Source organism: Nipponia nippon, unplaced genomic scaffold (assembly GCF_047370975.1).
Source record: "Nipponia nippon isolate SJK-2023a ecotype South Korea unplaced genomic scaffold, ASM4737097v1 scaffold_6, whole genome shotgun sequence".
Lineage (NCBI taxonomy): Eukaryota > Metazoa > Chordata > Aves > Pelecaniformes > Threskiornithidae > Nipponia > Nipponia nippon.
In genome coordinates this window covers 25,442,409-25,454,865 of record NW_028262380.1, presented here as the reverse complement: position 1 = coordinate 25,454,865, position 12,457 = coordinate 25,442,409, and the positions used below count along the sequence as shown (strand labels likewise).

The 12,457-nt window shown below is 40.9% G+C and overlaps 1 protein-coding gene and 1 long non-coding RNA gene across 4 annotated transcripts in view; one reads left to right on the top strand and one right to left on the bottom strand.

Moving 5' to 3' along the window:
* Positions 1–7,323, top strand: part of LOC148051386 (uncharacterized) — a 24,788-nt gene extending 17,465 nt beyond the window's left edge. The window contains exons 2-5 of one of the 2 annotated variants that reach the window (XR_015699638.1): positions 1,597–1,741; positions 5,375–5,423; positions 6,451–6,471; positions 7,184–7,323. This is a non-coding gene — a long non-coding RNA (uncharacterized LOC148051386). Of the gene's footprint in view, positions 1–1,596; positions 1,742–5,374; positions 5,424–6,450; positions 6,583–7,183 lie in introns of both variants that reach the window. The other variant, XR_015699639.1, reaches the window with a different exon arrangement.
* PGM2 (phosphoglucomutase 2) overlaps positions 1–12,457 on the bottom strand; it is a 20,299-nt gene extending 7,842 nt beyond the window's left edge. The window contains exons 1-8 of one of the 2 annotated variants that reach the window (XM_087736270.1): positions 12,288–12,457; positions 7,333–7,500; positions 6,380–6,486; positions 5,949–6,033; positions 4,568–4,651; positions 2,933–3,126; positions 1,574–1,763; positions 767–864 (exon numbers count right to left, since the gene is read on the bottom strand). In XM_087736270.1, the coding sequence (XP_087592396.1) occupies positions 767–864; positions 1,574–1,763; positions 2,933–3,126; positions 4,568–4,651; positions 5,949–6,033; positions 6,380–6,486; positions 7,333–7,500; positions 12,288–12,359 (998 nt within the window). In that variant the 5' untranslated portion in view covers positions 12,360–12,457. Of the gene's footprint in view, positions 1–766; positions 865–1,573; positions 1,764–2,932; positions 3,127–4,567; positions 4,652–5,948; positions 6,034–6,379; positions 6,487–7,332; positions 7,501–9,257; positions 9,723–12,287 lie in introns of those variants that run through there. The other variant, XM_087736271.1, reaches the window with a different exon arrangement.

Below are 12,457 nucleotides of genomic sequence, written 5' to 3'. Positions count from 1 at the left end.
ACAATATTGGGTCAGAACCATAGGTTACACATTCCATACCCATGAAAAATTTATGAGAAGCCCCTGTTTGAGCAAGTTTACCTTTTGCGATCTCATTCTTTGACAGGATGTACATAGATAAATAATGCATGCGTAGCTGGTCCTTAAAGGGGAGAGTACAAATGACTATACTGAGAAGTACCAAACACTGACATAGCTTAAGGTGAACTGCAGGTACATAACATTATGCATAGAACTGGGGAACTGAGCGATAGAGGCCCAAGTCATCTAATGATTAGTAAAATGTCTGGTCTAACAGTATTTAAGACAGAAGGAACTCATATTAAAGAACAGGAGTGTTCCCTATTCCTGAGATTATCCGGGAACTATAAAGGTTCTCCTGAATATTCAAGTTATTATTTAATAAATACAGTATGAAAGACTGTTTATCAGTCTTCTGTGAAAAATTTCTAACTGAAAACCTACCTTTAAAAAGGTATAGCACAGTCACAACAATTCACACGCTTCTGTGTGTGCCTCAAGTACAGCAAGTGTCATGTATTTATTCAGGCTTCTGTACGGTGTCTAATATTAATCATTATTTCATTTACAGCCCCCACTGTGGTCTGCTTCATACAGTCCTCTCACATTTCTAGGTGGTTTCAGTCCAAAGACAACTACTGTGACTATTCTATCTTCCTCTGCAACACAGGTTGCAAGAATCCCCCAAATGAGCCTAGCCTTTAAGTGAAAAATGTGAATGGTTTGCATTTCTTTATTACCATACCTCTCTTGTTTCTCTGCCACTGCAAGTCGATCAGCATCAGGATCATTTGCTAAAATGATTTTAGCCCCATCTTTTTCAGCCAAAGCAAAAGACAATGTCTGGAAAAGTGGTAAGCAAGACCAGATGAGTGTTAATACTCCCAAACAATATTTTCACTTTCTTTATGGGTTTTAAATAATTTTCCCGATTTATTTCATCTCAAACACACAAAATCATGATGTGTCTCTACAAAAAATAAACTTCAAGCCTGTCAGCAGTAGAGCCCAGGCGGGATATTTAACTTCACCTACATCATTCCACTTCTGCAGCCTGAGTCAAAAGCTACTTGGATGCAGCAGGATCCTTCAATAACAAAGTGTAGCAGAAATACTTGTAGCAGAAATTCTAACCACCTCTCAGGGCTTCCCCTGTCCCCTCCCTGTGTCGTATGAGAAGAATTTAGTCCTTGTATTTGAGATGTAAATTGTAGAAACTTTCCAAAACCAACTGAAGAGCTTTTTATTATTATTTTATTATTATTTTATTTTTTAAAAGGAACTGTATCACTTTGTTCTATGTGCAGATGCTGCCCATTCTGTTAGAGCACAGAACAAAGTAATTTAAAGTTAAAGCTAGTTATTACCAGATTGGTTCAAAAAGACTTATAAATTTCAGTGAAAGGATACTAGCTTACTCTTCTCTAAAGGTAAGGCTATGAAAATAGAAACAAAATAGACCTTCAGCCAATATTTATAGCCATGACTACTGGCAGAAAGGAAACACTGTTTGAAAGACATTGCAACTATTAAAAAAAATATATGTATTTACCAGAACACCTTTGCCTTCTTCAGGATTTGGATACTTCACTGTGGGAAATTCTGGATCAGGATCCTTCTGCTCCGGAACAGCAAAAGGAGGGCTAAGGTCAAATGCCTTGAAGGCCAGCTGCACAAATTTATGACCTACACCATGTACAGAAGTATGGACAAATTTCAGGTTTGTTTCCTTGTTTATATTCCTGAAATAAAACAAATTAACAGTAAACTTGGGTATGGAAGAATATTCTGCACAAAATTGACTACACTCAGAAACAGATATGAGTCAGTAATTCTATATTACTGTTAAAATTATAAATTAAAGGAGGTCAGATTTTAAAGGCAATGGCTTGAAAATTGGCTTAGCTTCATTTTTCAGCAATGTGAGTCACTCTTGATATCCAATGTCCTGGCATGTGCAAATCACTGGAATAAGAAAGATAGTACACTCTATGCACCCCAAAGGAGGTGAGTGGAAAACAAATACAACTGACTAATAAGACTCTTCATCCCCAACTGTGGCATTTAAACCAGGTCCAAAGGCTGTGAACACAGTGAATGACAGCAGCATGCCTCATTTCAGCACACTCATTTTTATGAAGTACATTCCTGAAAGTGTAGAACACACCTAAAGGCGTGCAAACTCCTAAGGAGACATTTAACTCCTATGTTGAAAAAACAGCATAATTTCTCACATAGCCCCAACTTTCCAGTAATTCTGACTTTGTTTTTAGCAAGAGTAAGAACATGGTTACTGGTGGTTAAAATTTTGATGTAAATAAGCAGACCTAACAGGTTGCTGCTCATCTAATCCATAAACCGATTCTACTTGTTAATCACAAAGAGAAACATCCACTTGATTTTGTTGAGTAAAGTTTTTACTGAGCAAGTGACAAGATTAGGCCCATGCAAGGCGCCCAAGGCCACCAGGAGCACATGCAAGGCTAAAATGACAGAGCAAGACCTCCTTCTTCCAGAACTGGCTTAACAGCCTGGTTAAACTCCTCTCTTAGAAGCCCATTTTAAGACTGTTGGACCATCAGTGTCAGCTCACCCCCAGCTGCACAAGATAGCCCCGGTCTTGCTGTGGCATTTGGCTGATGCGTGGTCATGCGAAGGAGATACAGGGAGATGATATAATCGAAACTAATCACTCACTCTGCTAGCTTAGACTTCTGCCAGACCAGCTTTATGAACGGGCTTACTATGTCACCACACAGCTGCCAGTGCTACCACAAAAGATGACAAGAAGGCACAGACAGAGCTGAATCATGGCAGGATCATGGCCGCCCTGACTTCCATCAATTTAAACTGCCCCAATGATGTGCTAGATGGAAAATCACATATTCTTAATGAAGTTAACACCAGTTACCTGTGGAAGCACTGTTTCTGTATGTCTTTGAAATACTCCTTATTGACCGTGGCATACGGATCATGAAGTAGCAGGCTGCTGTCAATCAGTTTGTCATCCCAAGCCTGAGGCCACGGCTCTTGGTTCTCCTCAATAGCCTGAGAAATTCCTTTGTCATGAGGGGAAATAATCTGAGCACCGTTTTCCCAGTAAACCTAAATAATAAATAAGCTAAGTGAGTATTTTGTCATTAATATTGAAGGATAGCTTTGTCATTTTTTTGTTGGCTAAAGTGCACTACATTTGGTAGAGTATTACAGTAAATTAGGCTTAAGTATACCCAGAATATTCCCCTGTTCATATTCTCAGTGTTTCCTGTCACATCCCATTTTTGTTCTGTAAAAAAGCTGTTTAATTTTATCAGAAGATACCAAAATCCATAATGAAACACAAAACAAGACCCAGTTCATTTATTGAGAAGATTCTAGTACCAGCCTGTCTGCCAGCCTTGGGATTGATAACTTGCCCATGCTATTTCATATACTTTCTTCCAGATTTTTAGGTATAATTATTATATATAGAAGAATTCTTAAGAGGGAAAAAGTGTGCAAAACACATTTACCACAAAAAAATTAAGGAGAAAGGCACAAAAACTTTGCAGCTGCCTACAGCAGCAGTGTTGCCACAACAGCAAGCTCAAATTCAACTAAGTTTCAAGATGTTCACTACTTGTAGTCTTCTCCTTTTTGTTGACTGTTTACACATCCAGGAAGAGGTATACTTATTATGTTTTACTTTTTGACAGTTCTTTGCACATTTCTTTCTACTGATGGTTTACAGACCACAAGTTTAAGGAAAGACACCTAACGGCATCTGGGCCACATACATATGTAGCCCAAATAACAAAATATTAAGAAAAAGTGAAGTTGATTTAAAAAGCAATTGATAAAACATCCAAACAAGCTATCAAGATCAATACATTAAATATTAAAAAAGCAATTTTGAACAGACATGACGTTCTGGAGGGAGAGACAGCAAGAAATCATCCCTGCTAATGCCTTGTTTTTCTATTAAGATGACAAAAAAAGATCTCCCAACTTCCCTTTTTGTATTTTGGAAACAGTCTGTATATGACTAGTCCAGCTATGGGATGACTGGCAGACAGGCAGGTCAGCCGTGTTCTTTTCAGTGGAAAGCAGATTTCTGTCATAGAAAAAAGTCACACTGATAACTGTGTCACTTAGCAAAAGAAAAATATACTACAAGAAATTAATGGAATTTATTCAAAACGTTTTGTACAAACAACTCATTAAGTTTCACATATTTTTAATTCTCTGGGTTTGCAAAACTAAAGAGATCTTTTTAAATCCTGAATTGGAGAAAAGATTAATGCTTTTGAAAAGAGGTCAGTTAATATTTTAAAGTGTTTCAAAGTATGCAATGGTATTACTTATCCTCCCGCTTTTTAGAGCTAAGATTAAAATCTTATGTTATTAGGGTAACATGCTACTAGCTTTAAATACATATATCTAGAAGAGATCACACTACCAATTAATTTGGTCTATAACATGATAGGAGCTATACACAATAGTATTAGTGTCTCTACATGGAAGAAAATGTTTGAAAAAAGCCAGAAAATAGATTGTATAGGAATACCTTGTAACCATTATCTTGTTTTGGATTGTGGGAAGCCGTAACCATAATTCCAGCACAAAGCTTCAGGTGAGTTACTGTGTATGGCTGTAACAACAGAAAGTTATCTGAAGTGGAATATGCAAAATATTATATATTATTTATTCTCGTGCATATGCAATACTTCCATACTGCTGAACGAAAAGAAAGCCAGGATGCAATTCCTACAGACTGACTTTCTAAAGCAGAAGCGAAGTAGTACTTGCTCCACTAGACCCCACGTGGCACAACTCTAGCCCTTGCTTCTTCTTGTGCATTTTCCCATTTATATATTCTCAGTGTTGCTTCAGACACTTTGTGGATCTCTAGAGTAGTGTTTTTATAGAAGGAAACCGAATGCATGTGTTGCCTACTGTAGAATGACTTGAGATACCCGAGGTCTTTAGGGGTGCAAAGTCTGTTGGGGTAATGACAGAAGTCTGCATAGGGTAGAGAATTACAACTGGAGCAGTCTTATCCCTACTATCTTTTGAGAGCAGTCCGTGGAGCAACTACTCCATCATCGTTCAGAAGAGAATTGTTTTGGAGAGAGCTCTTATAAATGAGTCCAAAACAGATGGAGTGAATTAAAAATAAAGCATTATTTGTGACCACAGGTCCAGCTCGAGTTTACTCCTGGCTTTTTATTTAATAGTGAATGCAATCAACTGCAGTTCTTGCGACACTGCTTTTAGCTGCACTATGAAGAATTTGTCCCTAAATCTACCAAAATTTGTATCAGTACAAGAATGCTACATACAAAGTCTTCATCCCACTATGTTCTGTTTGCAGCACTCACTGGAGCAACTGGCATCAGGAGAAACTTGCTTTTAGTGGAAAGGTAGGGCTTTTCTTTATTGCTCTAGAGCACTGACACCTAGTGATCCGAAGTTCCAAATACAGACACATTCAACAACCCTCCCGGCATAACACTGCTGCACTCCAACAACCTGCTACTTAAACAGGCTACTGTGGATTCAATACCCCCAAAAGAAAACAAAATTAAAAAACCAACCAACCAAACCAAGCAAAAAAAAAAAAAAAAAAAATCACAAAACTGAATGTGTGTGTATGTTTCAGGCTTCAGACTCCACAGCAACCTAGAAACGATGAGATTTCTTCTACAAGGAATCTGCCTGAAAACAGGAACGAATAAAAACATCCCACTGTCACTGATATTCCACTAAGCTTCTTCCTTCTCTTGCTGTGGATGTTGTAAACTAAATATGGCTAAATAAGCATAAGACTAACTGCAGGTAGAACTTAAAAAGTTAAAAGTGGTTTGTCTAGTTTTCCTTAATGTAAGTAATGCAAGATATCTGACAGAATTTGTGTGTATATAAAAAAATATCATAGAGAAACCTACCACAAAAGGAGTGGGTGTTATATCAGAGAACAGATAAACTGGAACTCCTTGACTGATGAAGGTATTAGCAGCAAGTCTTGCAAACCTAAACAGGAAGAAAAGATGCCTAGGCAATACATTCATTTTCTCACCAATTAGTTTCCTAGAATTCACAGCTTCTCCCCTCACACTCCAATTTAAAAACACCAAACAAAACCCCACATAAATAAACCTCAAGTTATTATACAGACCCAATTTAAATGTGTTCCCCCACTATTCCTAACAGACAAAGCACAACTCTAAGAACTGCTTTGACATTAACAGAATATAAAAATACTATAAATCCTTCACCTTAATTCACTCTACAGAAAGAGAAAATACTGTTGAAGCAGATACAAAACCATAATGGATCACACAAGACATCTACAAAATACTTAAAACCTGAAAAGTACCTTTTGCTACTACCTCCGCTGGAAAGATGGGCACGAGCATCAAAACCAATCACAACTCCTCTCTTTTTCAGGTCACTGAAATTCTTCTCAAGGTATCTGCAAAATCCCTGAAGACAACAACAAATCTACCTCATTAACCCAATCTTAGTATTTCATTTATCATTGCATTAAGATGATTGCTAAGATGTTGACATCTTACAAAGGTGAGCGCACCTAACATCTCACTGACCTGGACTGGGATTCAGTTTGTCCAGGACCAATAAACACCAAGAAGTATCAGAAACCTTCAAATCAATGGAGTGAAGCTGGACAGCATTTAAGTACTTTTCCAAAAATCAGAACCAACTCCAGAAAGAAACAGTTAACACGATTCGTCTGAATTGCAGATTTTGAGAAATGATTTAGCTGTGTTAGGTCTCAGATGAGGAAGAGAACAACTGGCAAATATTTCAGTTTTTTAACTCAAATCTCACCCTTAATGATGACACCTGTTTAGGACATGATACACCACCACTTCAGGCTGCAGTAATTTAAGGTCTTGGTTTTTTTTAAGCTCTCTCCAAACAGATGTACTTTGGGACCTATATATGTATATATAGCTTCACTGCATTTATGTAAATTTATGTCCAACATACACAAAGCTTAGCCAAATGCTGCCTACCTTTGGCGTTTTTTGTTGTTGTTACATGAGGACTAACTGATCCACTCGAGCTTAACTGTAGCTGGGTATAAATGCAGTTGCAAATCAAATATAGAAAATAACTTATTTTAATGGCTTAATAGCTTCTCTCTGCTTGTTTTCAGATATCAGCACTCAGCTAATAATTATCGTTTAAATGACTTCTGAAAACTGGAGGAATAGTAAAAAACTTGTACTTCCATAGAACCATAAATGAGGCTCTTACGTTCCTATATACAACCAGTTAAGTGAGATGAAGCGCTGAAGACAGTACCTGGGTTGTCTGGATAATAGTCAAGTCATTCATGTGGGAAATGCCTGCTCCCATGGCAGCTCTGAGCCCTGCTGTGCCAAACTCCATCCGCGAGCCAAAGTATTTCTGCAGTTCTCCGGCATTTCCTTCAGCAACCAGTTGCTTCACTATTGCAGAAGTTTTTGGATTCTGTAGATACAAAATTCAGATATTCTAGAAGAAGTTTTGTTTGTTTGTTTTTAATACCCTTAAGCTTCTTAACAGAACTTTCTTTCCCACTCTCCGTACTGGGTTATTTCAGTATCAAAACATCGCACACCACTTTAAGAACACCAGAACTCCTGCTACATCTTCCTAATTTCAAGTCAGCACAATCTCAAGTATTACTTATTTTAGATTTATCTCCTTAAGTGAACATGCTGCCTTGACAGCAGTGTATATATCACATTTTGGGAAGTGAAAACATTTTCATGATGTCTATTTCAGTATTTTTTGGTTTAAAAACAAAACAAAACCAAAGGAAAAACGCACCTTTACAGTTCAGAGAATTTTTGTCATCACAACACAAGAACTACTCTAAACATAAAAGAAAGTAAGTTAAGCTGATGATTAAGAAATATTTGTTACTTTCATAGTGCTATAAGTAGAATTTAAAAAAAAATAAAATTGTAACCTTGTCCCAAGACTGGCTAACACCAGAGGCAGCAGCAAAACTAAGCTGACTGGTCAGAAAATGACAATTCGCAGTATGTTTGCAGGTGATGCTTATAAAAATAAGCACAACCCTCAGGATGAAAGCTTAGCAACTACAGCCGAATTCTTAAATAAAATGACTGTGCAGAGTGGCGACGGAAAGGCCGCGTCAGACTGCTTGTCAACAGCGAGGGGTTTCTAAGTCTCACTGCCTTTCTTGGCGTATTACTTATACTGACTCTTCCTTGTCATCCACTCTCTTCGTTTCCAAACTTAGGAACTAGTGAAGTCCTGTCTGCCCCAACATCTCAATCTTGATAACATGGGATTTGTGAAGTTTAATGTTTGATTTCTCGAAAACCGATGAGCCAACAGGACAGATGGCACACTCCAGCCACCAGGCAACAGGGTTCCGTGGAGAGGCGGCAGGCTCCGCCTGATTACACACACTTTGCACTGGAGTACAAAGATTATAATTTCCAAATAGACATCAGCTTTGATTTCTGGTCAACCATATGACCTCATAAAACTCACAGACTTGACTATTTCTTGGATGACCTAGGTATGCTTACAGCAAGGGAAGGCATATCATCCTAGGCCAAAAAAAAAAAAAAAGTTTTCTGCAGCCCCAGGAAACGCTGCAGCACAGGCACAGTAGTAGGCACGTGAGTGAGCTTGCATACAAAGGTGTACGCGTTCTGGAAACCAAACTGAGACCGGGGTCTGGATGCCCTAATCACTGATCTGTGCACCTGCTGCTGCAGGCCAAACACCACAGTTTAAATCGGCACCCAAAAAGCTGCAGAGCTTTTGGTGCTAATGGGTAAACTACATAATGTGGAATAAGCTGGACTCATTAAAGAAAAAAAATCAGGTTTCCTGGGTGCAGTAAGCAATTAGGTACCCCTGAATTACTGATTTCCAGTTTAAGAATTACCAGTTTACCAGTCCAAGAACGTTGTAACTGACATTTCCTTGTAGGAGACTCAACATAGTTCTGTACTACTATAGAGTAATTATATTTGTTCTTATAATCATAAAATATAATTCTATGTTATTACAGAATAATATAGGTCAGCATAACTATTCTGAGTTTAGGCTGTTTAAAAGTTGACCTGAACTTTTTGCTGCAGTATCAGGCCTACGTCTCGCAGGTAAAGCCTGAACACCGCCTTTTGCGTCAGGCTTTGTACAGCGCCCCGTCACCTTGGTTTCCCCCTGCATGAGCTTTGTGCACAGGAGTTGTCTCGTACCACTGAAACGGGCGTCTCTTCAGGCAGGTGCTGCACACATCTGTAGGGATGCCGGGGAGACTAGAAGCTGTAACGCCAATACAGAAGAGCAGCTTGACACTAGGATCATACCGTAGCTCTCTCACCCAAGGAGATTTTTGTTTGTTGTTGGTGTATTAGAGGAATTTCCCAGGTTTGGTATCTACTGTGAAACTACAGGGATCCTCCAGTTTTTCAGGGCTGGCTAAGTGATCGTACTTATCCAGGCGGCTGCCTGAGTCTCGGAGTTTCAGTCCATGTCTTTTGCTAGAGAAAACTGGATTGCATGAATGTGGTTGGTCGGGTTGTTTCCCCCTGCCCCGCTCCCCCCCAACACATAGTCTGAAAAGTAATGGTAAAAGCCAGGCCTCAGTCTGTTTAATACAGCAGAAGGATTTCTTCCAGAATTACTGCTATAATTGTTTATGGCTATATTCTCCTAAGAATCTGCATATTTTTTTTTTTTTACTGTACAGATGACTGTTCCCATTTTCTTTCAATTTTAGGAACGTTATGATGCCATTGTATACAGCTAAGGAAAAAAACTAAACTTTTTTTTTAAGCAGAAGAAAAAGCCAAAACCAAACCCTCGCAGCATCTCTACTAAAGAAGGACCTAATTGTATCTGAAGGGTGAAGCGCTGGTTTTTTCCTTCCTCGTTGGTTCTCTCAGGTTCCACTTTTTCTACTCTCAAATCAAACTGGGTGTGAATATGAGAATACTGATTTCTGTGAATACAGCGGGAGAGGTTTCAATGCAGAGTTAATATCCAGTAGTGCAATTTGCTTAAACATCCCCTGGTAACACTTGAGTTTCTTACCTGAATCTACGCTGCAGGAAGGCCCCAAAGAGGTTTCATCAGTGCAGGAGTCCCCCCAGGGTTTTAGAGCAGAGGGACAGCTACTGACTAAACAGGTTTTATTTTTAACAAAACCAGAAGCTACCTTCTATCCATAATTTTATGACTGATAATAGAAAGAATGAAAAAAATGATACTATTGTAATGAATACGGTGATGAAAATAGTCTGGTAACGAGCTCAGTAATTGTCATCTAGGTAAAAACTTCCTGTTAAGTCGGCAGGACCATACTCACCCCTAAGGGCTTGCTCTTGCAAGCTTGTATTTTGTAAGAAATGTGCAGCTTATCATCATTAAATATTAACCTATCTCTACACATCAAAAAGGAACCTTTTTTTTTTTTTTTAATATCAGAGTAAATGGACAAGGGTTATATCGGATTCTTCTGTTACTCAATACCAACATGTAAGAGCTCCCTGAGAAATGAAAATACTTCATCGTTTTTGAGCAATCGGCAATGGGCATTGCACGCCGGTCAATTACTCCTGAGTCAAAGACGCAATCGTTAACAGAGCGCTAACCTTTCAAAAGTAAAGTCGCCATCAGGGATGCTGCATTAGATTTCAAGAGGGTTTCACAAAATAATCGGAATAACCAGTTGAAAATTAAATGGTTACACAGAAGATAGGAATATAACGAACGTTAGTCAAGGAAGTCATGGAAATAAGAGGCCCTTTAAAACCAGACTGTTTTCTCAAAATCAATTGAACCGGGGGGGGGGGGGGGGGAACCCGACACAAAAGCTTATTGCCATCTGACGTGATACACTAGCATTTCTGAAAGAAGGGCTGGTTTGGCACTGCATTATCATTAATAAAAACAGAGCTGGCTAACTGATCAGTTAACCAGTCGAATGATCTTTAATGAAGAATCGCAACAAACTTGAGGTACTTCTAATGATGTCCTTCAGAACCTGGAAATAATACTAAAAAAAGAATTATTCTATGTTTTCTTTGATAATCTTTAAATAAGCAGAAGACCCCTTACCAAAAAAATATGTAGACTGCACAAAACCTAGAGAGCATTGCATGATGCTGAGCCCAGGGCTGTCATTAAAGTGACCGAAGGGGGGCCACGGCCAGCGTGTTCGAATACAGCCAAATGAGCAAATTTCACGTATAGGGACAAAAAAAAATGCAAACCACATGTGCCGAATCTGGGCCTGCATCTCAGTGGGAACTGCAGCAGCAAGCGACTACACGAGCATTTCCAGACTATGGCAGGACATTTCTTTAGACACGTGGAACATAGAAATACACAGAAGATTTTACTTCTGCGTATAGTGCTGTCAAGACCAACACTGAAGACACAAGGATAAGTATTGAGATGTTTAAGCACCTTAACAGGAAGGGAAATAACGGATGCGAAAGCGTTCCTAAGCACTGGCAGGAGAAGGGGGAAAAGCCACGAACCCAGAGAGTACTGAAGACTCGGGAGGTATTTTCTTCAGTGAGGGTCACCAAGCGCTGGGCGGCACCGTCAGGAAAAGAGGACGCAGTCTGCAGTTCCCAGGGGTTCTGAAGTAAGCGCATGTCTTTTGGGAACAATATTTTAGTAAACAAAAATATGGAGGTACCTGGAGGTTTGTAACATTGAGAGACAGGCAACACAGCAGTGTATTCTTGCCTTTAGTAATTTAAGCCTATCATCTGCCCCTACAAGCAGAAGAGGTTAGGAGCAGTCCAGGCCCTTTTAAAAGAGAAGTTCAATATCGCTGAGAAGAGAAGATCCTTAGAGGCCAGCTCGGCAGGTTTCTAAATCAAGGAGGGGGCTGCTGCGACAGGACACCGACGCCGGGGTGCGGGAGCAGCGGTGCCGGCGGCCCCGGGGCGGGGGGGGCCGCAGCGGCTGGAAGCGCAGCCCCCCCTGCGGCGGGGCGGGCGGGCGGGAGGTCACCGCTTTCTCGGGGGGCTTCGGGAGAGGAAGGACCCCAGCAGCGCCGTTACGGCACCGGGCGCCGCCGCGGTGTAACAGCCAAGACCGGCCCCGCGCCGCCTTGGCACCTCGCAAGCCCGCGCCCGCACCGCGGCCCTCCCCACGTCCCTGCCTGCCCCGGAGGCCCCTTCCGCCCCGGCCCCGCAGCCCCCGCGGGGCAGGGAGGACCCCGGCGCCCCGCAGAGTCCCGCAGGGCCCCGCTGACCGCCGCCCCTCACCTTATCCCAGAGCAGCCACTGCTCGGCCGCGCGGCGCAGCGCGGCGTCCCCGGGGGAGCTCCGCCCTGCCATGCCGCCGCCGCCGCCGCCACTGCCACTGCCACTGCCGCCGCCGCCGCCCCGCTCCTTCCCCCTTCCGGAGCGCGGCCGCTCCGCTCCGCTCCGCTCCG